This window comes from Zingiber officinale, chromosome 5A, assembly GCF_018446385.1.
Source record: "Zingiber officinale cultivar Zhangliang chromosome 5A, Zo_v1.1, whole genome shotgun sequence".
Classification (NCBI taxonomy): domain Eukaryota; kingdom Viridiplantae; phylum Streptophyta; class Magnoliopsida; order Zingiberales; family Zingiberaceae; genus Zingiber; species Zingiber officinale.
In genome coordinates this window covers 143,422,254-143,449,942 of record NC_055994.1, presented here as the reverse complement: position 1 = coordinate 143,449,942, position 27,689 = coordinate 143,422,254, and the positions used below count along the sequence as shown (strand labels likewise).

The 27,689-nt window shown below is 36.4% G+C and overlaps 1 protein-coding gene across 3 annotated transcripts; it reads left to right on the top strand.

Moving 5' to 3' along the window:
* Positions 1 to 27,689, top strand: LOC121982191 (integrin-linked protein kinase 1-like). 3 transcript variants are annotated; one of them, XM_042535142.1, is made up of 12 exons: positions 3 to 783; positions 933 to 1,007; positions 1,108 to 1,212; positions 1,799 to 1,884; positions 3,079 to 3,199; positions 3,468 to 3,547; positions 7,572 to 7,634; positions 7,711 to 7,826; positions 17,377 to 17,462; positions 21,725 to 21,852; positions 27,090 to 27,221; positions 27,472 to 27,689. In XM_042535142.1, the coding sequence occupies exons 1-12, from the start codon at positions 367 to 369 to the stop codon at positions 27,476 to 27,478; spliced, it is 1,416 nt and encodes a 471-aa protein (XP_042391076.1). In that variant the 5' UTR covers positions 3 to 366; the 3' UTR covers positions 27,479 to 27,689. The 3 variants fall into 3 exon arrangements, with proteins under 3 accessions (XP_042391078.1, XP_042391077.1, XP_042391076.1); XM_042535143.1 differs by lacking the exons at positions 27,090 to 27,221; positions 27,472 to 27,689 and adding an exon at positions 25,883 to 27,072 and having other exon boundaries at positions 2 to 783; XM_042535144.1 differs by lacking the exons at positions 21,725 to 21,852; positions 27,472 to 27,689 and having other exon boundaries at positions 1 to 783.

Here is a 27,689-nt window from a genome sequence, read left to right as displayed (position 1 = left end):
TGTCCACCGGTCCACGGTGGCGACGTGGGAGTCGACTCTTGCACCGAATCCCATCGACATTGCCGACTATTCTCTCACTTGGAAGCATTGAAAAAGCGTCGCCACTTCTCACTCCCGCAAGAAAAGGAAGGGCCAGCCGTAGATCATCCAGATTCCGCTTACTTGGATTGAAGAACACAAAGATCTGAAATCGGCGTTCCAGGAGCTCTAATTTGAGCCCCTATTCTTCCTTGGATTGAAGAACACAAAGATCTGAAATCGGCGTTCCTTCCAGAAGCTCTAATTTGAGCCCCTATTCTCCACTCTTAGTCCTGTAGATAGCCAGGATCTTGTACCGATATCGCATCGGTCTGAATCGTTGTGGCGATGGACGTGGTGGGGAAGCTGAGGCGAGGAGTCTCGCGGCAGCTGTCGCTGGGGTCTCTGACTCTGAGCAGGTTCAGCTTTCGTCGGCAGGCCTCTATGGACCCGCGGCTTGGAAGCTCACGACGGTTCGCCATTGGGCGTCAATCGTCGCTCGACCCCAACCGGAGGAGCCCGGAAAAGGCGGATTTGGGTATGCCGGAGAATCTGGATGCCACTATGCAGCTTCTATTCATGGCGTGCCAGGGTGACGTGCAGGGAGTCGAGAACCTCCTTAAGGACGGGGTGGATGTAAACAACATCGATCTCGATGGACGGACGGTGCTGCACATTGCTGCGTGCGAAGGTCATGTGGATGTCGTCAGGCTGTTGCTCAGCTGGAGGGCGAACGTCGATGCTAGAGATCGATGGGGAAGCACGGTATGGGGTCTATACACTTTTCCTACTTCTGGTGTTTGAGCTGTGCGTTGCTTTCAAATTGGATCATCAGTGATTGGTAGAAGCCATTTAAGGCAATTTGTTCTGCCATATTCATTCCTTTATTGGATGCTTGGCTTACCCAAATGCAGGCTGCTGCAGATGCTAAATACTATGGTCATGATGAAGTGTACAATCTCTTGAAATTTAGAGGTGCCAAAACACCGGTGGGATATGAATCAGAAATCTTCTTTTTTGAAACTGAAAAATTCCCTTCTATTCCTGGTTGTATTGTATGCTTCTCAAAACTATGTGAACTGTCCACAGAAAATTAGAAAAGCTCCGATGACTGTGTTTGATCCCAAAGAAGTTCCTGAGTATGAGCTGAATCCAGAAGAGCTTCATTTCCGGCATGGTGCTGAGCTTACTAAGGTCTGTGCTTTTCTTTGAAATGCCCCTGTTCGTTTTTCAGAAGAAAAATATTGCTTTGGAGTTGTGCTAAGGTCTGTAGCAGTATATAACACACAAAAATAGGTATAATTGGGCCATTCAAATTTTGATTCATCAAATGTATCATTGTAAAATTTTAAATTTTGTGTGTACGCATGGTGGACGTATTTTTGTTGGAGTAACTTTGATAGTTATGAAAAACATTTCAATACAATAAATATGATTAAAACGAAATAAAAACCATAGGGGAAGCAGATAAAAATCAAAGAAAGAAGAAACAACTGGTTTCTGAGGGTGATAGTCTGACACAACTAGTTTCTGAACTAGCTATGGTTCATGGTTGTAATAACTTAGTTTTCTAACTTCCAGTTTGTATTATATGCTTGTTCTGTGTAATTGTGAAGGTTTCATTCATTTATTCCTGTTTATTGTCTATTTCGTTTAATTGTCAGAAGTTCTACTCGTTCCTGTTTAGTTTTCTGGGTCTTAATCTGAAAATTTTATTTTAATTAATATTATAATTATTATCTTTCTCTTTTTGACTGTTTTATATTGTCTCGGATGTTAGGAATCATGTCATGTTGCTAAGTGGAATGGAACAAAGGTCACTGTTAAGATGTTAGAGCAGGATGCTTGTTCAGATGCAGAAACAATGTATTATTTCCTCTTTTCTATGACACAAATGTTTGCTGCACCATATTGGTTCATATTCAGGTTTCTTTGGAAGGCATCTTGATGCCATATTGTTTATCCCATAAATGTATATATCCAATTTGAGTAACTGTTTGTTTTTATGGGATTGCTTCCCTGAGTTGAATTTACATTTTACTGGCTACTGAACTTGATTTTCTTTACTGGAATGGAGAACATGTTAGTTTCTCTAAATTAAAGTTTCAATATCATATTGATACTAACTGAGCAGTCTTCAAGTCCAGACAGTAAGATTAGCCCCTTGAGCTAAAAAATGTTTTTTCAGGATGTTGCTCCTTTTTATTACCATTGTTGATCTCTCTTCACCAGAGCTGCAGCCTTAGTTAAGCAAAATTGGCTATGTATCAGGTGTTTGGAGATGTAATTGGTTCTTTATCTTATACAGCATAAGTTTAGAGTGTGAAGTCCTAAACCACAACAAAGAAATAGTAAACTGACTTGTTTGTGTGGGGGAAATAATATTTTATTATAGTTCAAATAAGCTCAAGAATCAAATAAAATAATTTTAGCAACGAAACTGAATTATATTAGTTTTAATCATTTAGGTATATTTAGGTGCCTACTTTAGTGAAGTTATTTGTTAAATTTCATGCTTACAATTTATATTAGTTTAAGTGCAATATAACATCCAGAGCATTAACTCCACTTGCTAGCATGTATGCATAACTATTATACGGAATATTGTAGTGGAGAGCTCCATTCTACATCTTTCTTCTTCTAACTTGCAGTTCTTTGATTTCTTAAATGATTCAATGTACTTGTTATAATTGAATGTCCAGTTTTTGAGGTTCTATGTCCATATTTAGCCTTATTGGAATGATAAACTTAGTGGAGAGATGTAATTCTTAGAAATTTTAAATAGTTAATAATAGACTTGTTAGAATTGAATGATGGGGATATGTTTGTTCATAGTGGTAAAGGTTAGGATATATTTGGTAATTAACCCTTTGTCTTAATGCTCTTGTATCTACACCAAAAAACACTACAATTGCCAATACCGAATTTCGATTAAAAAGGAGCATAATACCATGTCAACAATCTTGTCAACATGGATCCTAACTCTATTTTCATGTAGCTAACACCAAATAATTAGAACTTAGAACTTACAGCTTTTTTCTTGCTCCTGTACATCTACAGAAATGGTTTCAAGAATGAGCTGACCCTTATGCTGAAGGCTCGACATCCTAACTTGATTCAGTTTGTTGGAGCTGTCACTCAAAATATACCCATGATGATTGTTTCTGAATACCTTCCCAAAGTAAGTTGCATTGAATAACACATGTATAGGTTTTAGCATAAAAATCTCTTCAGTTAATTGCTTCACCAAGAAATCCATGACCTTAGTGTGTTCAAAATATTACCAGTTGTACCTTCTTTCTCTACTAATTAGTAAACCATGTGTTGCTGTTTACATTCCAATTTCTTAAGATACCTGGAATTGTCTTCTCGTCTTTAAAAATGGCTCTGTTATGTGATCCCAATCATGGCTATGACATATCAATCATTCTGTTGTTTTTAAAACTCAGGGCGACTTTGGAAGCTATCTTAGAAAGAAAGGCCGTCTAAAGATTATCAAAGCTCTTCGGTTTGCACTAGACATTGCTAGGTATGTTTTATCTGCTCTTCCCTGGCAATTTACTATGATAACTGTAAATTTTCTATTGTAATCCATGAATAGTTTTTGTGATCCTCCTCAAAAATTTATAACACTGTAAAGGAAGTAGATGCCAAATTGCTTGCATTATTTATTTATATTTGTTGAAAAATTTAAGAGAAAACTCATCTTCATTTTCACGTTTTTATGAGAAAGGTGTTGAGATTGATTGTGTTGAGATGACCAAATACTTGGGGGGGGGGGGGGGGGGGGGGGGGCTTAGAAAAGTCACACAACTTAGTGTAACAAAAATGAAACAAACATAAGAATTCAAACATACAAATTGCTAGCACTAAGATGTAACCTAATTTGGAGCCTCTATTCCTAAAGGCCACGGGTTCGAATCCTGGAAACAACCTCTTGCAAAAAGCAGGATAAGGTTGCATACAATGGATCCTTCCCCAGGACCCCGCATGGTGGGAGCTTCGTGCACCGAGCTGCCCTTTTATTCCTACTCCATAAAACTCTTACAAGATCAACAATTATAAGAAAATAGAAGAGGAAAGGCTAAGAGTACAACAAGAGGCTTCTAATAGCATCTAACCGGTCTCTATTTTTTTAACCTTCAAGCCTACACCTTGGTTCCTTTTTATATCCTTTATCACCTCTTCATTCTTCACTTACTGTTAGATGATAAGTTGACTGGACCTAACCATGAGTTGACTACTTCAACCACTTCGGCCTGAGTCTGCTAACAACTACCTAAGTTGATTAGATTCCACCATCAAATAAGTGATGCATTGTAGCCGTGAAGTCATCCCACCATTATAGCGCAACTTTATCCAATTAACAACTGCTTTTGTCTTTGCTGATGTAGCATTAGTCAATTGATCCCAATTGAATCGACTGTGTTGTTATATTGTTGAAGTTTCAATAGGGGCCTACTTGCGATTTCAAAAATAGTCAGACTTTTCAGCAAAGATGCAATATAATAAATAGAACCCTAATCTCTTCTTTCCAACCCTGTGCCTGCCTTATTCTTCTTCTAACCATAACTCCCTTCCCTCATCCTGTTAATGCATACCATCGTCGTTGTTACCACCGCATGTTGTCCCCGTCATTGCACACCTCCATCGTCGACATCGCCACCACCGCACACTGTCGTCATTGCCACCATTGCACACTGTTGTTGTCATCATCATCGCGAGTGTTGTTGTTGATGCGTGCCAATGTTGTCCAAGCAATCCCACGACACCGTAACCCTGAGGCGTCACTGTCACGCATTGCTTTGTGTTAGAATACCCAGCGAAGGAATCCTCAATTGAGGCCCTCAACAGAAGTAATTTGGACCCTTTGATCGATCAGGTGGATTTTTCCTGCTCGATTCTGTATGAAAATTACCTTGTGCATGATTAATTGGATAAAATAGATGTTATAGATTATCTATGATTTTAAGTTTAACAGAAAGGAATTAGTTATGATCATCACTACTCTTGTTGCTTGATAAATTTCTCATAAATTGCTTGCTATCTTTATATTCTAGTTGTTTAGCTGTCCGATCTATTCCTTGTCGAGACTTACCAATTAGACTACAACAAAATAACTCTGAATTAGAAAAAAATTTATGGAAGCATAAGGTAGCCCCTTTAAAGAATTAGAATTACCATGGGAATCATGATAAATTGAATTAAATAATCAATTATGCTAAATTAACAAATGATAGATAAATTGTATCAGAGAGAGCTTCAACTCTGTGCTTCAAAGGAATCGTGTGATTTATCAAACTAAGTTAATCATAAAATGAATGCAACTCGAACATCATGGAGCTTCAGCTCAACGCTTTATAAGAGGGCATGACTATTTATGTCAGAATACAAATCTAATAATTCTCATAATTATAGAGCATTGGCTCCGTGCTCAACAAGGACTCTCGAATCCTTTTGCGTGTTTGTAGGCTTTGACCATATTACAGGAGCTCATTAGGTGAATTACGGGTCGTTTGCTCCATCCTTGTGAGGTGTATTTCGGGTGAATTGTGGGGCGTTCACCCTGTATATGTGCATACACACAATGCATTTCGTTATGAGTGGATTGCGGTTCTTCATTCTCATATACAATGCATCCTTCTCAAATGAATTGCTAGTCGTTTACTTGTATTACACACGATTTTGATATGTTGCCCGATCCCCGTGCTTGACTCCCGTGCCGACTTAGTGTGCGGGGAGCCCAGAAGTGATCCGGGAGCCCAGAAGTGTGAGTCAGTCGCGGACGGAGTCACGCACGTGGAGCCAGGCAACATATCATCTTCCTATATATATATGGTTCATCCTACTTATTTACGATACATCTTTATCGGATGGATTTCATGTTGTTCTCACACACACACACACACACATCCCCGTGCTTGACTCCCGTGCCGACTTAGTGTGCGGGGAGCCCAGAAGTGATCTAGGAGCCCAGAAGTGATCCGAGAGCCTAAAAGTGTGAGTCAGTCGTGGACGGAGTTGCGCACTTGGAGCCAGACAACTTATCATCTTCCTATATATATATATATATATATATATATATATATATATATATATATATATATATATATATATATATATATATATATATATATCGTTCATCCTACTTATTTACGATACATCTTTATCGGATGGATTTCATGTTGTTCACACACACAGAGACGTTTAGAATGCACCTTATTCTGGATGGATTACGGGTCAAATCCATCCGATAAAGATGTATTGTAAATATATAGGATGAACGATATGTATATGTGTGTGTGTATATATATAATGCACCTCATTCTGGATGGATTACGGGTCATTCATTTCTCGATGGGTGTTCAATTGATCAGTAAGATCAAATAATTCTATTAGATGGATACGCGATATACTAATGTAGAACCTCACAAACTATCTATCACACATGATGGCTATGTTCATATTGTAAATGACAGTAAAGAGAATCCAAGGCTAACACGAAGTTTGTTGATCAGTGAAAATCATGAAAGCAAATCACTACAGAGAAAGCCCCACTAGTGGTTGTTTCGTTCAATAATTTATTAATACAGTTTGGAAAGAAGGTTTGATTCTAGGTATTAAGATTCCCACACCCTTTCCCTTATCCTTAGGTTGGTGATTGACTCCAGCATGTCTACTTTTCTAATCAATGCCTTGTGCTACTTCTCAACCTGTTAAGGGAATGCACATTTGGTGTTTCTGGCATTTTCAACCCAAGTTGGGAGTTTGAAAATACTCATCAATACCATGCTACCTGAAGAAGAATTGTCTGTCTTCCAGTTCCAGGTTCAATTTGTTTATAGGCCAAAGTCTAGTATTTTCAATTAGAGAGGAAAGAGAGATCCAAATATTTAGTAGGAAAACTCTAAATCAAACATCAGAAATGAATGTTATTTTGTTGTATTGTGGTTCTCGTGTGTAATTTTGGTACTCTAGGAATAGTATAATTATAATCAAGTTTTGAAATCTAATTGCGTTGCTAAGTTTTGGTCAGTTGGAATAAGATTGTTTTGGTGTTGACAATACACCATGTGGCAGAGGCAGTGCTGATTGACATTAGGAGGGGGATGTAGAGAAAGGGAAAAAAAAAAGAAAATTAAGAGGAAGAAGAAAAGGCAGTTGAAGAAACATACTTATTCCCATTGGCCTGCTAAAGTCTAAATTGATGTTGTGCACTAAGGATGGTGTGGAGAGTAAGGAATAAATTATCTTGTGTATCATTTATGTTAATTTGGTTTGTTCTTTGATTTTTTTCCTTTGTGCATGATTGGCTATTATATCTTCAGTAGAGGTCACTGCTTTTCTAACGTTTTTCATATTTCTTCTGCTACAAATTATTCATTCTCTTTCTTATTTCCTGTTATCTTCTTCAATTCTTCAAGCATACATCTTTAAAAACATGCAAACTATGCAATTTTAATAAAAACTTGATCTGACAAACCAATAGAATGTGCAATATTTTCCTGAAAATGGAGGTTTCTTGATAAAATATTGATTGTTTCTTGTTTCAGGGGCATAAACTACCTTCATGAGTGCAAACCAGATCCAATTATTCATTGCAACTTAACTTCAACGTAAGATTAACAAATACCTGAAATTAGTTATGATGACATACATACTCGATGATTTTGATTTATCGCAAGGTGCCAGAAATATTTTGCAAGATGATGGTGGTCAGTTGAAGGTGGCAGGCTTTGGCTTGATTAAAATGTTGAAAGTAACACCTGACAGATACAAGTTAACTAATCCAATGACTCATATTGACAGTAAGTGCCACTCTTTTCATGCTAAAGATATTTACTGTTGAGATTTGAGAATAATTGTACCAATCAGGAGCTAAAGTATTCAATAGATTTGGAAGATGTAAATCAGTCAGATTAGATTAAAAAGAAAATGATGAAAATCAGATTAAAAAGAAAATGAAACCTATTAAAAATATAAGAATTTAAAAAACATAAAAGAGAAACATTTAGAATTTAAGTTTTTTTAACCATACAAAATTACAAAGATTATTTTACTTACATTTTGATAACAAGTTTATACACATACATCTAGTAAATTGGCATGATAGTGTGATTATATACAGTTGTAGAACTTTGTTTATCCATCACAAACTTAATCTAAAGGCCTTTTATTTGAATAAAAGGGACTTTATGTAAAAGCCTTGGACCAAGTTGTATGAGCATTGGAAATATCTCATGGGATAGACACAAATAGGCATTGTCTAACCTCAAGAGTTGACTACCAGAAAGTACCTAGTGGTTCAAAACAATGATCACAAAATAGTTTATCAAACAATTAATCCGCATGTGTCAACTCTACGCATTTGTTCATTTATATCATTGATGTTCTTCCTGCTGTGTTTGTTACCAATTTGATATTGCTTGTTAGGAACAATTCTAACAAGAAATCTTCCATTGGATCAACCTCAATAGGATACATAAGGTAATCCTTTATCTCTAAGTGTTCACAGAATCATCTCAATGCACCTAGAATACAAGTGTCTGTCAACCACAAATCCTTGCTCCAAAAGCTTCATCCCTTGGGGAAGTATGAATACGCTCAAGAAAAAAATAACAATAATGTTATAACATTTATCTGAGCTGTGAGAAACCAATCTTGTATCAGTATGACAGCTAAATATAGAAAATCTAAATAAATCATGGACAAAAAACACCACACCTCTCTGGACTGCCAAGTTTGACGGAGAAAGCAACAACAACCAAGCCTTTTCCCACTAGGTGGGGTCGGCTGTTAAATTCATTCATTGAATATTTGCCATAGTTTGATGCTGGCTGGCAACCTAACGCAACCCTCCTCTTTTATCCGGGCTTGGGACCGGCCAAACAAAAAAATCTTGTCAAACAAGTCTGGACTCACCAAGAGCACTCAGAAGAAGAAAGTCCTCTTTGCTGAGTCGGACCTTCCAATACTTTCTGAATGCTCCTCAAAGCGTAAAATGTGTTCTAGACTAATCCTTCAGCTGCATTGCTGGGCATTCACAATCCCTTGGTTGTCACGCTAGGTTGTGCCACATAGTTGTCTGGCTCTGGCTTCATCTTTTTTCTCTCGTTCTAGTTCCATTTTCCTCCCCCATCCCCCCTTGGTCGTCACGCGCTGTGTGGCTTTGGCTTCATCTCTTTTCTCTCTTTCTAGTTCCATTTTCCTTCCCTGTCCCATCTTCTCTGTTTTCTTCCTTCAAGCTTTATACTCTCTCTTATTTTCTCATTTTTGATCTTTGATTGAGAGGATTTATGTTACTAATGATATGTGTTGGATCCCGTGGTAGTTTTGATGTGATCAACCAAGTTTAGGTTAGGTCCTGTTTGTCTGATCCCTGTGTCTAAGTGTGCAGGAACTTAGGAGCGCAGGAAGTCGAGCGGAAAACGCAGCTAGCGAGAAGGACAGCACGGGAAGGGAGCCGACGGGCTCGGTGCGTTCGAAGGACAAGAGAGCTGCGGAAGAGTACACCGGTGGGCGTGAAGAATGCGCGCGGCGTTCGAGGGACGTAAAGTCGGGACGAAAGATTGCTCGGGGAGAAGGCTGGGAACTAGGTTCGGGTGAGCCCTATTCCGGATGGCCAAAATCACCCAAGGAAGCCGAACCAGAACAAGTCAACTGGAAGTTGACTTGTCAATGGATCGGTCGACCGAACACCCTGATCGGTCGACCGAACCCCTTTGTATCAGAGCACAGCCGTTGGTGACACGTCAGCATCACATCAGCCAGCGGTGAAGTGGTCGGTCGACCGAACCTCATGATCGGTCGACCGAACCCAAGTTTATCCAGAGACTCAGTCGAGCATTTTGATCGGGCCAACTCAGCTGGAGACCGTTGGCCGATCAGTCGACCGAACCCAAGCTCGATCCACAGAGACTGCACCTGGACGGAAGACTGGGCAGGTACAGCAGGTTCGGTCGACCGAACCTGGGGATCGGTCGACCGATCCCTCTCGAGTCAAAACCTGATCCCGAAGATCAGGTCATCCGATAAGCTCTAGAACCCCTATATAAAGGAGGGTCTCGGGCGGCTTTATAGAACAACGAAAATGAACGAAAAAGCGACTCTTATACTCTCATTCTCTTAGCAACTACTGTGCTGTCAAAGTGTAAAAGGCTTCTCCGCCTTCAGAGAAGGAGACTCTTTTAGTGCACCTTTCCACCGCCTTGGATTAACAACCGTCTCGGTTGTAACCAAGTCAAATAGCTGAATTTCATTTCTTTTTTGTTATTTTGCTTTGTTATTAAGTGTTGCTTTATTTTAGAGTTGAAAAGCTTTGAGGAGGGTATCTTTTAGTTTCAAGCAATTCACCCCCCTCTTGCCGGTCCCCGCTGCGCCTACAAGTGGTATCAGAGCCCAACAGGCTTAGAGGGACTAACCGCCATCTGAAGCACAAAGATCAGAACAATGGCCGACGTGAACATTCATCCCCCAAAGTTCGACGGAGATTTCGCTACATGGAAGCGAAAAATGGAGGTTTTCTTTAAAACTGAATTTGATATACTTCTAATAATGAAATATGGATATGCAGCGCCGAAAGATAAAGAAGAAAACACGTGGAGCAAGAAGGAGCAAGCCGATTTTGTCGCCAACGGAAAGGCTGAATTCCACTTGCTCAGCGTTCTGCCACCTCAAGAGGTAAATCGGATCAGAAGCTACGACTCCGCGAAAGATCTCTGGGAAAAATTCCTGGAGCTTCACGAAGGTACCTCCGAAGCGAAGCTAGCAAGGCGCGACATCCTCCGGACCCAGTTGACGAACCTCCGGATGAACTAAGGCGAAAAGGTAGCGCAACTCCAAGCAAGGATCAAAGAGCTGATCACGTAATTAACCAATCTTGGAGAAGAAGTAACGAACCGGGACTCGATCCGGTACGCGCTCAACGCCTTCCCGAGAACTCTCGAGTGAGCCTCCTTAGTAGATGCGTACTACATCTCTAAGGACTTCGAGGTAAGTACTCTAGAACATTTGTTTTCTACTTTTGAACTTCACGAATCTCGAGTTGCAGAGCCCAAAGGAGTAGAGAAGTCTAGTCAGGACATTGCCTTAAAGGCAAGAATAAACGGTTCTGACTCCGAAGCCTCGGTCGACGAATCCGAAGAGGCATTACTGGTAAGACGCTTTAATAAATTTTTTAAATCTAAAAAATTTAGATCGCAGTCGAAAAAGCTCCAGCAAAAGAAAAGGGTGGTTCGTTGCTACAATTGCAACGAAGGACATATCAAAGATGATTGCCCAAAACTGAAGAGCAAAAGTAAAGTAAAGAGTAAGAAGCCAGCTCGACCCAAACACAACCTAAAGGCCATGTGGGATGATTCATCGTCCTCCGAATCCGAAGTCGAAGAATTCTCGGGACTAGCACTGATGGCCAACCATCAGATAGAAGAAACGTCTAGCTCAGAAATGAGCATAAATGAAGGGGGAAGAACAACAGAAGAAGAAGAAAGCTATGATGAAGGGGGAGTATCGCAGGACGAGGTAAGTAAGGTACGTGCCCTAAACCCTAAACAGTCTTTTCGTTTTATTAAAGCTCTTTCTAAAGAATTAGATAAAGTAGAAAAGGAAAATGAATATTTGAAATCAGAAAATGAAATTTTAAAATTAGAAATTAAAAAATTGAAAACTGATGCATGTTTTAAAAATTTTTTTCCACATTCAAAAATAAAGTTATATGGAAAATTAAATTGGTACATAAGGAAGCATCAGTGTCAACTTAGGAAAATACCAAGAAACTATGTACCTCCTAAGTTTTTAATTAATCCAATAGGAAGAAATCTTTATTGGATTCCAAAATCTTTACTAAATTAAAAACTATATAAGTTAGAGCTTGACATCGAGTAAATTAAACAATTTCTTTATGAAGCTTTGTCTAAGGAAATGGTTGTTGCTCCAATAACCAAGAAGGCCTAGTGCCTCGCCACGACCTGGAAGCCGAAATATTGAAATACAATGTTTAATTAACTTTCTGATAAAAGCATTAAAATAAGAATTAAATAATGCTTTGAAAAGTTTTTTAACATTTTCTTAGAAATTCTCCAATTTTTTTTTTTAAAATCTCATTCAAAAGACTTTGACAATATTTTCGTACCCCGTTTTTTACTGTGATCAAAGGGGGAGAATAAAGATAAGTTCAGTTAAGGGAGAGTTTATTCAGTTAAGGGGGAGTTTATGTTAGTATAAATTTTCATCTTTTATCTCAGTATAAATTTTTCATCTTGCAATTTATTTAAAATTGTAAAATTATGCCTGAATTGTTAGTTTAGTAATTTCTTTAAATTACTATCTCTCTGTTTTACCCTAACCTGAATTTGGGTTGATGCACATCAAAAAGGGGGAGATTGTTGGACCCCGTGGTAGTTTTGATGTGATCAACCAAGTTTAGGTTAGGTCCTGCTTGTCTGATCCCTGTGTCTAAGTGTGCAAGAACTTAGGAGCGCAGGAAGTCGAGCGGAAGACGCAGCTAACGAGAAGGACGACATGGGAAGGGAGCCGACGGGCTCAGTGCGTCCGAAGGACGAGAGAGCTGCGGAAGAGTACACCGGTGGGCGTGAAGAACGTGCGTGGCGTTCGAGGGACATAAAGCCGGGACGGAAGACTGCTCGAGGAGAAGGCCGGGAACTAGGTTCGGGTGAGCCCTATTTTGGATCGCCGAAATCATCCAAGGAAGCCGAACCAGAACAAGTCAACTGGAAGTTGACTTGTCAATGGTTCGGTCGACCGAACACCCTGATCGGTTGACCGAACCCCTTTGCATCAGAGCATAACCATTGGTGACACGTTAGCATCACATCAACCAGCTGTGAAGTGATCGGTCGACCGAATCTCATGATCGAGTTTATCCAGAGACTCAGTCGAGCATTTTGATCAGGCCAACTCAGTTGGAGACCATTGGCCGATCAGTCGACCGAACCCAAGCTCGATCCACAGAGACTGCACTTGGACAGAAGACTGGGGAGGTACAGCAGGTTCGGTCGGCCGAACCTGGGGATCGGTCGACCGATCCCTCTCGAGTCAAAACCTGATCCCGAAGATCAGGTCATCCGATAAGCTCTAGAACCCCTATATAAAGGAGGGTCTCGGCCAACTTTATAGAACAACGAAAACGAACGAAAAAGCAACTCTTGTACTCTCATTCTCTTAGCAACTACTGTGCTGTCAAAGTGTAAAAGGCTTCTCCGCCTTCAGAGAAGGAGACTCTTTTAGTGCGCCTTTCCACCGCCTTGGAACAACCGTCTCGGTTGTAACCAAGTTAAATAGCTGAGTTTCATTTCTTTTCTGTTATTTTGCTTTGTTATTAAGTGTTGCTTTATTTTAGAGTTGAAAAGTTTTGAGGAGGGTAACTTTTAGTTTCAGGCAATTCACCCCCCTCTTGTCGGTCCCCGCTGCGCCTACAATATGCCCTTGCATAATGGTCACAAAGTAGGTACCGAATTCATGTATCCAATTGCAAATATGTTGGGACAAACATGGTTTGATGACAATGATGGTGATGTTGATTAGCAAGAATTTCTAATGAACTTGACTAATAGGAACCCGTGCCCTATCTTGTAGGGAAATAGAGAAAAGGATAGGATGATCACTTAGAGAGGATCCACCTCCAATTATCAGAGAAATTTGATGAACCAAATGTATTACTTTGTTGTTTGCCCCAAAATATTACATAATGACTCTATATAAAGCCATACAATAATGCCAAATCAATATAAAAATTACTAATAAGTCTAATAACCTATTCTAATATTTTGAAAAGGTAAATAATAAAAATCTAACGACTTAATCTAAATTAATAACAAATCTAATAGCTTATTCTAAAGGATACTATTTTGAAGGGGTTATTTAAATATCTATTTGGGGATCGTATCATTCCACCGACCTACAAAACTACCTTGTCCTCAAGGTTGATCTTTTTCTTTTGATGATTTGCATAAAATATCTTCTTATGGTGCACCAATTGAAATCTCCTTGGGATGAAAACAAATGACCTTTTATGATTCTTTCTTAAGTTTGAAAAAATCCTTTGATAATGAAGTGTATTATTTTGGGTCTTTGTTGAAAGTTTATGAGCATGCCAATACTTTCTCTTCCTTCCCTTAGCCTTGCATTGGATCCTAATCGAGTTATGATGGAAAAATACTCCATGATTTGTTGGATGTTGTTGGAGATGACAAGGTATTATTGCTTTGTTCACTTGAATGATGGAAGTAGAGATTGGTGTAGATGCAATGACTTCAATTATGGCCGTCGCGATGATTATGATAGATAAATTCTTCTTATTGCTATCAAAGTGTATATTATCTCTATAACTATCTTATTGTTGTTCAGCGAATCCTTTTGCCTTTATTATTTGTGGAGGTTGTAATCCTGCTAAGGCATGAATTGATTTTTGTCATAGTGACATTTTGTATTTCATTGGCACCTTCTTGTATTTCTTCTTCGTTGATATCATCTTCTTTGTTTGAATCTTTCATTGGTTCATCCATCAATAATTACTTTTGCGTACATTGATGACTTCGGTACCACTTATTATTTCTTCGTGCTTCCTCATTGATTTTCTCTTCTTGCAATCGTGCAAAGCACAGTGCAGCTTTTACATGCCAGGATAATACGTCTTTACTGCTTTTTGGATGTTAAGATGAAGTCTGTCAATAAAAAGTATTCGCTAATTTTGATTCTAACCAATCACGAGTTTGGTTAAAGAGTCGAAGAAAGCAACTATGATATTTTGCTATTGTTGTAATTGTTGAATTTTGAATAAATCCATATCTGCATTATCATACTCGTGAGGTGTGAAGCGAGTGAGAAGACCATCTACAAACTCCTCCCATACTGCAATCCATGACATGACATAAATAATTGATACCATCGGAGAGCCTCTTAATCTAGAAGCAAAGAAGCTATCTCCACCTTTGAATCATTTGATGTGTTGTGCAGGAGAAAATATCTTTTTGCTTTAGAAATAAATCGGGTAGGATCTCTACTTCTCCGACAAGGGAATTCATATTCAAAGGATCTCCAATTTGTCATAATATGAAATTAACCTCGCTCTGATACCAAGTTGATAGGAACCCACGTCTTATCTCAAAGGAAAATAGAGAAAAGGATGAAAGAAAGGGGATAGAATGATCAGTTCGAGAGGATCAACCTCCAATAATGATTACTTCGAGAGGGTCGACCTCCAATAACCAAAGTAATTTGATTATTTAATTGAATCACTGTATTAAAAGATTGCATAATGGCTCTGCATATAGTCATACAATAGTGCCAAATCAATATAAAAATTATTAATAAGTCTAATAACCTATTCTAATATTTTGAAAGGGTAAATAATAATAAATCTAACGACCTAATGTGAATTAATAACAAATCTAATAGCTTATTCTAAATGATAATATTTTGAAGGGATTATTTGAATATGTCTATTTGGGGATCATATCATTGACTTGAATCAACAATGACTCCTTGAATTTATGTTAGTTTAAAACATCCACTTCATTCTTTTGTTCCTCTTTTCCCTTTTTATTTTCTTCTTTTCTTCTTTCCTGCTGAGTAAGTGTCCAGAATTAACTAACTTTAGTTATGTTCATTGGATAAAAGAAATTTTGATATGTAACTATGTATTTAATAGTTAATACTTAAGGTGATCCAACAATTGTGTAAACTATGGTTCACAAGATTCATTTTAGTTCCATTATTACTATCATAATTTAGGGGGCGTTTGGTTTATGGGAATGAGAATGAGGAATAGGAATAACAATCATTGATTGTCATTGTTGATGTTTGGATTATAAGAATGGAAATATAAATAAGGGAATGAATCCTTATAATTGGGTAATGACTCATTCCCATGTCTCCCCTCTTCAATGAATCATTATTCTATTTTCAACAATCAAAATATTACCTTATTCCAAAAATACCCTTGACCCAAAACTAAAATTTTCTCCCTTAATATCAAATATCAAAATATATTTATTTAATTTTTTTTTCATATCACTTTCTCTCTCCTTGTTCTCTCTCATCATATTTTCTTTCTCCTCATTTTATCACCCACTTTCTCTCTCATCACACTTTCTCTCTTCTTAATCTCTTCCATCACACTCTCTACCCTCTTTTTTTTTCTCATCACACTTTCTCTCTCATCATACTTTCTCTCTCCTTAAGCTCTCACATCACACTCTCTTTTCTCTTTTTTCTCATCACACTTTCTCTCTCATCATGTTTTCTATCTCGTCACACTTTCTCTCTCCTCAACCTCTCCGATCACACTCTCTTCCTTTTTTCTCAACACACTTTCTCTCTCATCACGCTTTCTCTCTCCTCAATCTCTCCTATCACATTCTCTCTCCTCATTTTTTCTAATTACACTTTCTCTCTCTTCATCCTCTCTCATCATATTTTCTTTCTCATCATATTTTCTCTCTCATCTTCTATCATCATGCTCTCTCCCATCACATTCTCTTTTCTCATTTTCTCTCATCGCACTTTCTCTCTCTTCATTCTTTCTCATCACACTTTCTCTCTCATCATACTTTCTCTCTCATCATATTTTTCTCTCACATCATATTTTTTCTTTTATTTTCCTTTTAAGTGTAAAAAATAAAATTTTGATTTATTCTGATAGAAAATATTCAACTAATCAAACATTACTTTTAAAAGTGATATCCATGCTAATACTCATTCCCATATTCCACAATACTATGATTCCCATTCCGATTCCTATTCCTAGGAAAGAACCAAACGCCTCCTTTTATGTTAACCTAAATATTTGATTCTCAGCGATGCCCTCTTCTTTTCTGGTCAAATAAAAATTAATTACAAAAGTAAAAGAAACTTTAGGCTTGACTGGTGATGATATCTTGCTGCTATATTTCTTATACACTTTTATAACTTTCTAATTGACAATGAAATCTGATTCTCCTATCTTTGAGTACCTATTCACTCCATGCAATCAACCTTGTACAGGAGTATTTATAGAGATTCATGGTAGACATTGACTTTTAAAATATATTTCCATGTCATTATACTGAGTCATCTTAGCCTAGGCATTATTGGAAGAGCATTGTTGATCAAGCTTCATATGCTTAAATGATTATTTGGTGATCCATTTGGAGTTTCTACTGTTAAATATCTCAAATGCAGTAACTGACCCCCAACAATTAGACAAGAACTGTTGTAGGAACTAGTGAATTGTAGTGCTGGAGAATCATGTTACATACTTCAACATAGTTAATGGAAGCTGATTTTGAAATTGCAGCTATGTTCTCCGTTTTCTTATATTTGATATTTGTAATTCTAAATGATATCTTCTACTTACTGTAGGTCAGTACATAGCACCAGAGCTGTACAACAATGAAACATTTGATAGAAGCGTTGATGCATTCTCCTTCAGTTTCATTCTTTTTGAGGTTTGTTTTAAATCTCTCATTTGATTGAGTCCGTGCAAAAAATAATTTGGCAAAAATGCTTGAGCAATTCCTTTTGGGAAATTTAACCATGCTCTTTATTGAGAGTGATCAAAAGATGCCTTTATGATCATTTTTTACTAAAGAAAAGTGTCCCTCTTCCCATAATCTTCTTGATAATAGAAGCACAAGTTGTTTTATCAAAACAAGTTGTGGTCATGTTTTTCACCGAAATAAATTTTTGGACTGAAGAAATCAAAATCTTTGATTGTCAAGGTGCAAGTTTGAGTTGACAAAGAGTGATTCAAAATCCAATTTACAAAACAACTTACAGTCATATTTTTCATCAAAAAAAAACTTTTTGGACACAAGAAATATATTACTCTACTTGTAGAATTTTAGAAGTTCATAATGGCTAGAATCTTTTATTTTAAAGACTTTGCAAATTGACTTGCACTTTGGTAATTTAGACAGTAGGTGCCAATTTTTTTTTATAAAGCATCTTGTGGTTGATTTTTTTTTTATCAAAATAAACTCTTTTGGGCATTTAAAAAAATCAACATTCTACTAATCAAATGCTGATCCAAACTGATTAGCAAATCATCTTGTGCATATAAAATTGACAAAAATAAATGAGAGTGGATTACAAATTATCTTATCAAATGCTTTTATATTAAAATTGACTTTCAAGAACACAAGGAATCCTAATAAAGTTCTACTTAAGGTGTCTAATTCTTAGTAATGGTTAAATTTCAAACAATTTCTGCATATTTTATGGTATTTTTTGAGTGCAAGCTAATTCACTAATTAGCTTGTACCTTCAAAATCATTGGTTTTGATTATTATGAAATTTTAGACACCCTAAGTAGAACATATTGATTTGACTCTAAGATGAGTTTGGGTTCTATTTTGTATTAATTTTTAAAGTTCAAGTGGATTTGCAAATCTTCATGTGCTTTCTAAAATAAATATTTTGACTATTATCTGCTTGTAGGTACCCTAAGTACAATATTGATATTTTATTATCTTGATGAAAAATTTAATAATTATTTTGTGAAATAACTTTCATCCTGTAATCAAGGATTTCTGGGAAGATAGGGGCTTTTTGGTTAAAGATTATAGAGATTCCTTTTAGTCATTTTCAATTACAAAGGGTGTGGGGTTTGGTAAACTACAGTTTTAAAAATTGTTTTGAGTTGGTGATGAGACTTATTGTTCTACTTACTAATTGATACGTGGAACAAGATTGAAACTTAAACCTTATTCAAAACTTAAAAACTAAATGCTTGCTGTAGATTTTCATATAAATGTTCCGTGGTACAAATCCTTAGGCTTTTCGTATAAATGTTCTACAATTCAATGAACTTGAATGATGGGTATTGCTGAAGTTGTTTTCGTACTAGAAGTCTGTAGTATTCTATGATCCATCTAAGTTAATTTACTCTTTATTCCCATATAATGAAGTAGGTGAATACTATACTTGGTTGACAACATACTCCCATAGATAATGTTTTAGGGTTATTTTGTTACTTGCACTCAATCTTGTTCGTTAGATAGCACATCTAACTTGTTGGATTACATGACATATTCATCTTCAAAACCCTATAACTTTGATTGCCTCTTTGAGATAACATCTTTTATCAGTTAACTATGTTTTTAGAAAACCCCTACTTGGCTTGCACATGCGTCTGTGCAAGACATAATAGCTTCGGTTGCAAAACCTTATAACTTTGATTGCTTAACAACATCTTGTTAGACTTTGCATCTTTTTGGTAGTTAACCATGTTTTTAGAAAAAATTGCCTTGTCCACATATATGTATTCGCCTAGGCAAATTTTGAAGGGGAATTGTTAGCTACCACATATATCTGAATAGAATATATGCAGTTAAAATGTGATTCAATTAAACCATTTAAATTTTATCATATTGACTTAAAATTTAAAGTTACCCCACTAATAGCTTGCAGCTTATTTAAGTATTAACTTATTTAAATCATACTAATGCTTTTTGAAACTATGCAGTCATCTTTTTTTGTGTTAATTCCTAAAAAAAACTTTTATCTATTAAAGACTTGTTCTATTAGACCTTTGGGCTTAAATGATGATTAAATAGGATAACTGATAAAGGTCCATCTTCTCTCTCATGGCTCCCCTCTTCCCTTCCGTGCCCCATTGCCATCCTCAACCACCTTCACACCTCCCCTTGCATCATCGCCTTTCTCCTCCCCCACTAACTGGTGTTTGGTTTGGAGAAAGTAGAATATCTTTGGAGTCTGTGTTGAGTTTCATTCCATTCTGGAAGATCAGCAAGTAACTTCACCTTCTTGGTTTGAGCCAATATGTTCTCGAGTGCTCCTAATCTTCACACCCAATTGCTTCCCTAGTTCACTCCTCTTTGTTCTCCACATTTCCATTATTCCCTTCCTCTAAGAGATGTTGGTGTTGAAGATCTGCATTGATTGAATGGTTACACTACTAAGTTTGCAATGTGGGCACCTTGGTTAACATTGTAAGAATATCATGGGTTGTTCATTAGCCAAGGGCCACAAATACATTGATTGCTAGGTTCTCAAACAATTCACCATTATATCTATCTCAAGATACTTTTGTTTGCTCAAGTATGATATGCATATAGAACCATTGAAACCCATCAATGGTATGTGAAATCATTCCTCCAGTCGAGGATATAATTCTAGTATAATGTATAAATGATTGAAAAACATTGATAATACTCAGGATCACTCTAATGTCAGGATATAGTCCTAATATTGTATATAAATGGCAATATCCCACCAGTAACATGTGAGATTACTTGTCTAGCTTTGAGACATAGTCTAAATATTATATATAAACTGTCAAAGCCCATCGATAACATGCAAGATCATTCCTCTGGTGCAACGACATAAATCATAATATAGTCTATAGATTGCCGAAGCCTATTAATAATGCTTGAGATCACTCCTCCAAAGTGCGGACTAAGATCATTATCATCTGCCATGCAACAATAACTAATCTTATAAAATGCACAACTCCAACTAACAATACGGTTGACCATATACCACCTCAGATATATATAACAACCATGTTCACCACGTTCAAATAGGAATACAAATTTTCAACACTTTGCACAACTTGCAAATTGATTAAATTGTCTAACATACCTAAATGAAATATCATATAATAGAACAATCTCTTCCCCTCTTGATTTTCCATAATGCCTTCCTACTTAGCTTAATTGTGTTAACTTTGGTTTCACCATTCATAAGTTTTCCCCCACCTAATAACTCTGCTCTTTACTTGTAATTCACCTCTTAGCTCCTTTGACCATTTATGACAGCATGCTCCTGCTCAATAAAATTGGGCTGAATCCCAATTAATACATTAGTTACTCCATAATTCAATATCCAATTGTAGGAACATCACCCACCTTGAAAGAGTCTTCCCAAATGCTTGGCCGGTCCTAGGTTTGGCCCAATGTTTGAACATCACACACCTACACAAGAGAATTTAATTTTTGACACTAACAATCTCTAAGGTGAGCCTTGTGGTGGTAGGAAACTTAGTGTGCATGGCCGCCACAACTTTGTGACCTCGCGCAGGCCTTTGCAAGGCTGCTGTGAGGTCGTGGTGGCCTCGCATCCATGCGGAGGACATCACGTGGCCATTGTGAGGTCGTGGTGGCCTCGTGATCTCGTTGCCTTGCGGCTCCACCCAGTGCTTGTGCCGAAAAAATTTTGGTGTCGGTTGACGGATGGAATCCTATATTCTGCTCATGCCGGCCAACATGGCTCAGTATCATGATCCTTGCTCCATGGGAGCTTGTATATCCATTATGATGTGTCTGTGTCTAAGCTTGTTAATCATTTTTTGGTTACCATAAGTGCCTTCAATATGCTTTCATCTGTTCCATCAGCTATAGTATACATTTTTTATGCATTTATGTATGTGAGCATCTGAATCCATGGAAGCCTAGTATTACTCTGATCAGATAGCTTAGAAAGAAATGCAGCAAACTTTAATTCTTGATATATGACTATGAATAAGTTCTATCTAGTTTCCCCACTTCCCCTTTATGTTGAAATTTAAGAAATATGATGAAGGGGAGATGATCATTTTCATATGAGAGCTAATCATTTTCTACCTCACAACTGTCTATGTTCTGTTGCATGTATCATTCTGAGTCCGATATCTCTTTTTATAGGTTAGCTTATGTAATGCAGATGTAACTTTGATTAAGATGACCAATATTTTATTGTGCAAGCTCAGATGATCGAAGGAATTCCAGCTTTCCACTCCAAGGCTCCCAAAGAAGTCGCTAAAATGATTTGCGTAGATAACTACAGACCATCACCACTAAAGATCAAATCTAAGACTAATCTGTCTGATTTATTTGAGTAAGTCTACTATCTTAATAGAAGAGACTCATGTGCCATATTCAGGTTTCCGCATCTTGGATTTAAGTCAAGATATTAGAATTAAGTAAATTAGCTGCAGTTGAATTTTTCTTGAGATTAGAGCAAAAATAAACAAAACTGTAAATAATTGCATTTTTTTCAACTCTTCTCACATATCTTTATTGACTATGATGGTCAGCATACTTATGAAGTTTATAAATACTTTATGTTAGCTAACTGTGATTAATAACATTGTGACTGAATTGGCTTTCAAAAAATTATGAAAGCATTGGGGAGTGTAGGAGAGAAGCATCAAGGTATTTTTTTTTAAAGTTAGTCCTTTCTACCTAAATATACTATTTGTAACAATAATATTACATTTTATTGCATGTAATATGATATTTATAAGTGAATCCTTATTATTTATATTTAGGTTGCTAATGCTCCCCTTAGATTAAGATATTATGCAAATGTAATATACTCGATTCTGGTGACTTTGTTAGTAAAACCTCTAATTGATTGTTATAGGTGACAGATTTGACAATTTTATTAAATTGTGCTCTCTCTTTAACAAAGTGACAATCAATTTCTGTATATTGTGTTCTCTTATGAACATATTAGATATTGTCTGCAATGTAGTTTGGTTGTTGCAGTACAATTTTATTAACATTTGGGAGCATGTGCAAATTCAGTAATCAACTACTGATTAATTGCCTCTATGCTCGATTTGACTATTTACTTCTTGTTGTTCTAAGGAATTAGATTAACTCCCGAAAGTACATAATAATCTAACGTTGATCTCTTATTTGTTGGAGAATCTACCCAGTAAACATCAGTATCCTATAATCTCAAGGTTATCACAATCTTAATAAAAGAGACCTTCCTTGGAGCATTCTTCATGTATCTCAGCATTCTCAAGGCTACCTCCAAATGTTCATGACATGAAACTTTAAGAAATAGACTCGTTGATGCAAATGATATGTTAATTATTGCAATTGTAAAGCGGTTTAATTTAGTCCTTCTGGACATTCCTGGATAAGTCAATGTCCCCATGTTCTAGTATCAATTTGCAATTAGAATTCATAGAAGTATCAATTGGCTTAGCTCTTAGCATATTAGTTTCTTTGAATATAACAAGTAGATATTTCTGCTGCAAATATCTAGGCATCTAGCTTTGAGCGGATCATCTTTATGTCAAAAAATATCCTAAATTACCTAATCCTTGATCTGAAAGTGTTAACGAACACAGTATTTTAGCCTTGGTCTCTTTATAATCACATGTATGACAATATTATCTATAATTCCATATATAAATGATAAGAAGAATATGCTTTTCTGATGAAGTACGACGGAATATAGATCTGAGAGACTTTTGATCATCTCAATTTGACGGAATGCCGAACTACATTTACTAACCATGCTCTCAGAGATTTTACATGATTCAAAGGCCTCTTCAATTCGCATATTAAATCTCTTCCCCTAAGCAACAAATCTCATGGTTGTTCTATATATACTTTTTTTTGCAATGTCACTCTCGTGAATGAATCTTTTGATATCCAATTAATGAAAGGACCATCAGAATATGGATCTGAAGCAATCTTAGTCATCAAAGGCACTAAAATTGCTTAACCATAGCCTTGTCTTCACCTTGGATCGGAGAGTTCCTTGAACACAATCATAGGAATAGGAAGAAATAAAAACATAATAGCTAGGTAATAATGCAACATAGGATAAATAACATCAACTGGAATGTGATGCTAAAGAAGAAACAATAACATAATAGCGAGTAAGGTTCCAAATAAGATGATGGATCTAGGACAAGATGTAGTGCTAATTGAAAAGGTAATAAAATAGACAAATGTGTAAAAAGTGGAAGCACCCAGTTACAAACTTAGAAATAAATGAGGAATTTTCTTAGAAAAATAGTGGACTAAAAAAAAGTGATTTATTCATAACGCATGAGAATAACAATAATATCTCATTTACAATCAAGAATAGATGAGAAAGACATACTTTCTTCAGGTGGCACTAGGAGATGCATAAAACAATTATGCCTAAATACCTTATGCAAAAGATAGTATATGAGGGAATAGGATAGTGAAGAACATTTGATTATGGAGATAACATAAATTCGGAACAATATGAGCAGTCTCAATAATGTGGCAATTCATTCTTTCAACTATATTATTCTATCGAGATGTACGAGAACAAGATGGTTGTTAAAGGATTCCTTAAGCAAAAAATATTCTTTAGCATTATCACTTCCTAAAGTGAAAATAGGCAATAGGAAAATTTATCACAGAAAGGAGAAAAAAATAGTAAACTTCAAAAGTTTTTTTATTAATAAAATTCATATTTTTCTTGACTAGGCTGATATAAGTAACCAATTATTGAATAAGCTCAACTAGGACCATAAATATCATATTGAACTAAAACATGTTCACAGAACTATTAGGAAATATAGACTAAATATGTTTTCCCAACTATTCTACTCGAACTCAAGAATTTTAATATCAGTCAAAATTGAAACTATCTTTCTAAAGATTAGAATGACTCAAATGTCTGAGGTGATTGTGGATTTCTAGAGGAAACTGAGGGTGTTCAACCACAAGAGCAAATAATAATGGCACATCTAGTTGGTAAAGATTTCAAGTCTTATGTTTGATGCCAATTGGCTTTCATGTCCCTAAATCCTAATTGATAACATAGCTACTAGGGAATATTTTATCAGTAAATAATGTAGTGAAGTTTAAAGATTTAGTAAGATTGCTAATTGATAATAAATTCAAAGTGAAATTGGTAACATAATGACAGAGGAATGTGATAAAGATAGATCAGCAAAAGCTTGCCTAGTGCCTTTTGCCCATGTGAAAGAACTAATAGCGAGCATGATATTAAGAGTAGAAAGGAGTAAATGCTATTAGATGTGTGATCAACATGAGTTAAGGATTTAGTTAAAAGATGAAGTGGAATGTGTTATAAATGCAGTGAAAATTTTTCTGTTGAGATTGTCATACATCTGGAGGGGTGAATAGACGCAACCTATAAATTTAAATTCTTTTTCTTCTTGATGCAAAGCTTTAGTCAAATTTTTTTAATAGTTAGATGTAAGAGATAATGCATCGGAAATAATTGAAAAATAAAAAGTTGCTAACACAGGTATTAAATGTATTTTGAATCCCCATGCTCAAATAGTGGTGTCAACTATCCTTGGCACATAAATTAGTACATTGCAACCCATGAAGCATTATTCTTCTAATTCAATTTCTCAATGGTGACTGGTGACATGAAGCTAGAATAACACAAACACACAAAGAAAGACTAGGTTAACATGGTTCAGTTTAAGTCTCTATCTGAGTTATATGATGAGAGCAAAAGTAGACAAAGTCACCGACTGCACTTTCTACAAGTGATCTTTTAATATTTCCTGGACTTCTCTCTTAACATGGATGAAGAAAAGTGAAAACTTTGATTTCTAGCATTAATAAACACCATAAAAAAAATCAAAATCTTTCTATATAGGTCTTTTGGTTTTTCATAGTCTTCAAATGCACCTCACAACATCCTTATGTTTTGGAATGCTCTATTGGTGAAAATTTTGCACTCATAAAATTCCAGCCCTCATGGTGCTAAATTATGCAAAACAACACCATGGTATGGTTTATTTGACACGACTGTGCTAGCTACACCTGACATTATATTGTTCGCCCATATGGTGTTCCAAGGTAATCCTCTAGTGAGGTATTGACCCTCTTAGCTTGCTCTACCACTGCACCCACCAAACTCATTTGAACCTCAAGCTTAACTACACCTTGGTGGAACCCATATGCAACACTATTCAACCATGGAGGATCCCTGGATCCTTCAACCTGTACAAAAACTAACAAATTTGCTATATTGTCATTTTTCACATTTTTAGAACACAAGTCATTTTCCCCTTGATATGTTGTGTTCCTTTAAGTAAACACTATACTAACACCTTGGAGCTCCAAGATTGAGTGATCTTCTAAGGTCATGATCTTGATCTTAGGCACCTGCATCAAGAGATGGAAACAACTTTCTTGGAAACATAGATCAGACAAGTTGAATGCAAATACCAAGCTATAGAAGGTGTATTCGTTTCATCTGAGATGATAAGAGCAATGTTTTGCATCTTTGCTTTTGTTACTTGATAATCTCTTTGGATGTGATTATATGCCTTACATCTATAATGTTGCACATTTTGCAAAAGTCTAGGTTTGAACTTATCCCCTTTTTTTCCTCGCTCTATGTAATTTGTGCACTTTCACTTGAATTAAAATGTCAACTTTTTTTCTCTCTATCTCCTGTAGCAGTACCTTCCTCTGCCTTCCATTTACAAGAATTTTCACCGAAAAATCATTAAATTAGATACTGAAGGAATTTTTGTGTTATTGCCATTGAGATCTCCACAAGCTTAGCCAACTCATCGATAACACTTTGGAATATGTTTAGATGCTCATTAAAACCTCACATTTGTATTTGATTAATGATGCTACTCGTCATATATGAAAGCATAATCTGGTGGGTTCTAATTGCTTTTTTCTCCATTTTTTAATTTCTCCGATGCATGGTTTGCCCTACTCGGCTAACTAGACTACCACATACACACTATTGCATCAATATATTTGATAATATTTACAAAGAAAAATTAGATTTTCTATTAAATCTGCGTAAAGGACCTTTGATGCTTGCTAAATTTTCTTCCATCAGATAACCGTTGGTACATGTGCTTGTTGTTCACCCACTATGAAGTTTAGATGTATTACTCTAAGATCTGACAACCTCGGCTCTAATACCATTTGCAGGATCGTGAACACCTCTAATCACTAAACAAGGCAACTTTACCACTGCTTGCTAGATTCTATTGCCTTAAATTTCACAAACTCAAATCTTGTCATTTTGTTTTCTTCCTGTAACTTTTCAAGTCTCTTGATCTCCCTCTCCTCCAAATGCGCCCACACTTAATGAAATCTTGTGAAAGTTCCACTGGGTTAGAAATTAATAGTTTGTCTTAAAATTCTAACTAAAATTATATAAAAAAAGATCGGCCTCAACTAAAATGATATCTTGTAGATTTATAGTAGACGTTCTTATTTTTGGTTATTCAAATTCCTAATATGCTTCTATGGTTTTCTTTCATGTTTTGGAACAAATTAAAGCAGGAATTATTTTTTGGCATGAAACAAGTTACATTTTATTTTATGACCTCGTTGCAGGCTAATTGAAGAATGCTGGGATGTGCAGCCAGCAATCCGACCAAAATTCTCAGAGATTATTCTGCGGCTTGAAAAGATGTACGAGAAACTTTCAAAGCAGAGCAGATGGAGAGAGAACTTCAAACTACCTTGGTATATCTGTTATCCACCTATCACCCTCCAGTTAACCTTAGAACATCAAATGATGCTTCTTTTCTCCTTTTGCTATGTGAAATTTGGCTGAATCATGCCGCTGTTACTTCCCAAGTTTCTAATCCCAAGTTTCTCACATTTGGCGTTTGCTAAATCTTTAAATTTCAATACTTAAAAGTCAAAATGTGTTTGGTAAGTAGCATATTGATTGTCTGAAAAAAATGTTGATCCGTAGTCCCTTCATTTGCAGGAAATAATCCCAGGAGAAGGACCCCACTACTGGCCCTTTGTAACTTGTATGTCATATTTGCCTCTCTCTATATATTATTCTTAGTAATAAAAGATCAGTTTTCTTGGTAAAGAGCTGAGACTGATTGTGATCGGAAAATCCGAAAAAGTACAATAAACTTGTTGACATTAAACTTTTAAGCTGTAAGGAATTCAGCAAAAGGCTTCTGTTGGAACGTA